The 2,433-nt window shown below is 63.2% G+C and overlaps 1 protein-coding gene across 1 annotated transcript; it reads right to left on the reverse strand.

Annotated features, from left to right (window-relative positions):
• Positions 1 to 940: 940 nt before the first annotated feature.
• Positions 941 to 2,122, reverse strand: LOC136510933 (uncharacterized). The gene is made up of 2 exons (XM_066505214.1): positions 1,856 to 2,122; positions 941 to 1,798 (listed from the first exon to the last, which is right to left on the reverse strand). The coding sequence occupies exons 1-2, from the start codon at positions 2,120 to 2,122 to the stop codon at positions 941 to 943; spliced, it is 1,125 nt and encodes a 374-aa protein (XP_066361311.1).
• Between the last annotated feature and the right edge of the window lie 311 nt (positions 2,123 to 2,433).

Consider the following 2,433-nt stretch of genomic DNA (forward strand, 5'->3'; position numbering starts at 1 on the left):
TAAAAACCCCTCGGACCAAGGTCTGTTTCCTAAGCGAGAGGCCGGTAGAGTCGCGAGACGGCCTACGCCTCCGGGCTACGGCACTCCCTCACTACCTCTCGCTCAAGGGACGGCTTAGGCCCCAAGGGGGTGTTTTGCAAATGAAATCCGATCAGGAGCGATAGAGGGCAGAGGCTCGGAAACATAAGAAAAACTAGGAAACACAAGTACTTCAAAAGTAAAGGCCTCGACGGCCACAAGCGTTACGATACAAAAAATAACCCCTATTCTATTTTTACATAGCCCCCGGGGCCCAGATCAAGGCTCAGGGCCTTCAGCGTCGGCAGATGGTAGGGGAGGAACCACCTCCTCTTCGAAGAGCGTCGCCAGCGCCGTGCCAGGGCCTTCTGCCGCCTCCATCAGCTTCGCCACCGCCGTGTCGGCCTCCTCGTCATCATCAGGCAGAACATAGCCATCACTAATGGCCGGGAGGTCGACGCCAAGGTAGTGAGAGGAGATGACAGCCAGCGCCCGCTTGACACCCATGTGCAGTGCCCCTCGGAGCCGCTCGCGCATCTGGCTGCTCAGCGCAATCAGGCGGCTCCCAAGGGAGCTACCTGATTGAACCCCCTCGACCTCCAAGGCCTCGCAGGCAGAAAGGGCAGCACGCTTCAGCGCCTCGTGCTCCCCGATCTCGGTCTCGAGCACCGTCTGCACCGCGCTGGAAGCCTCGGTGGCCCGAAGGATCTCCGCCTCCGACTCTGCACCGCGGAAAACGGAATGAAGTCGAGCGAGAGAAAGGACAACCTAAGTTGGGGACGGAAGCCCACGGAGCTCACCCTTGGCCTTCTGCTCCCAGCAACGGGTCTCGGCCTGACAGGCCTCGGCCTTCTCCCTCAACCGTTGGGCCTCGAACCTAGAGGCCTCGGCCGCCCTGGAGGCTTCACTTCCTAGCTCTACGTCAGACAAGGAAGTCAGGGAGCAAACATAAGGAAAAGGAAACAAAACAAGGGGACTGGAACTCGCCCTCGACTGGCCCCTTCAAAACCACAGCCTTGATCTGCGAGGCCTCAACCGTAGCAAGGGCCTCATTCAGAGCGCCTTTGGTCAGCCGGTGCGCACTCTCCTCTGCCCCCAGCTGCCCGGCGAGGGCCTTGCCTGAGGCCGTCGCCTCTTCGGTCCGGGACCTGAAGGCATCCCGATCGCTGACCGTACAGGTAAGCTCCTCCTCCAGCTCCTTGACCCGCGCCGCCAAGGGGGCGAGCTGCGCCTGGACTGCGGCCGCCTCGACCTTCGTGTCGGCATAGCGAAGGCAGAGGTCCTCCACCTCCGTGCTTCGTGCCGACAGAAGCTCGTTAGCATTGGCAAGAAGGCTCTTCTGCCGGTGAAGCTGGTCCCAGACGCCCCTCTCCCGCCGGAGAAACACCGACTTCCCAAGCGACTGGGTCTCGAGCTCCTGGGGAAGCAGAGCGAGGGTCATTGGTCGCAACAAAGTCAGGAAAGTAAACGTCGCACGAGAAAGAAAAGCACGAACCTGGGCGACTCCGGGCAGTTCGTCGGCCACCACAGATAGCGCCGTCCGTAGCGACCGCTCTGCCAGCTGGCGATACTGCTCGAAGGTGTTCCAGCGCCCACCCTCAGCTGCGTCCTCAAGGGTGAACAGAGGCTCCCCCTCAGGGTCGTCCCGGCTCCGCCATAATACCCGCGGGTGATCCCACCCGCGAGGATCGGGCCGGACCTGCACGAGGGCCGAGCTTCCCTCGTCCAAGAGCGACGCTGGCTGCTCCACGGCATTGGTCTCCTCAGCATCGACCACCTCCTGCACCCGGGAAGTATCGTTGGAGGAGATCAGATAGACCAACGGCGGGCCCTAAACCAAGGGCACCACCGAGGCGGCCGCCGCCTGCATCTCCGCCTCCTGCACAGACGGCCTCGCCGCCATCACGACGGTCTTGGTGACCTCGGGGGCTCCAGCCTCTGCAATTACGGCCTCGGCGGTCTCGGGGTCTCTAGCCTCCGCCATCATGGCCTCGGCAGACATAGAGACGCCGACCACGGCCACCGCGGTCTCGGCGGTCGCGGGCGCCGTAGCCTCCGTCGCCTCAGCCTCGGAGACCCCGGGGGCCTCAGCAACAAAGGGCATGCCGGCCCCATCCGACTCGTGAGCCTCGCCCCCACGAGGCGGAAGCGCTCCCTCCCTCGTCTGTGTAGGGGCCACCTCGGCAGCCCCTCCTTGGGCGGCCGGCCCCTTTGGGTCGACCCTCGCTGATGCCGCGCCGCGTTGGATAGCGGCTTGTGCCTCCGCCACCCAGTGTGCGGAGGAGCCAGGGCTCGCCTTAAGCGCCTTAAGGGGCACCAAGGGGAGGTCGTCCGCAGGCCGCTTCCGACTAAGGAAAATTAACCTACAGGGTCAGCGCAAAACTAAAAAAGCGACTGAAAAACACCATGACCCTG

The sequence above is a fragment of the Miscanthus floridulus genome, chromosome 16, assembly GCF_019320115.1.
Source record: "Miscanthus floridulus cultivar M001 chromosome 16, ASM1932011v1, whole genome shotgun sequence".
NCBI classification, from domain to species: domain Eukaryota; kingdom Viridiplantae; phylum Streptophyta; class Magnoliopsida; order Poales; family Poaceae; genus Miscanthus; species Miscanthus floridulus.

Excerpts from the sequence above, each read along its gene's own strand:
- LOC136510933 (XM_066505214.1), bottom strand. The coding sequence starts at position 2,122 with ATGCCCTTTGTTGCTGAGGCCCCCGGGGTCTCCGAGGCTGAGGCGACG. Across the intron at positions 1,799-1,855 it reads CCGCCTCGGTGGTGCCCTTG|GAGGTGGTCGATGCTGAGGA; the intron begins GTTTAGGGCCCG and ends TCCCGGGTGCAG.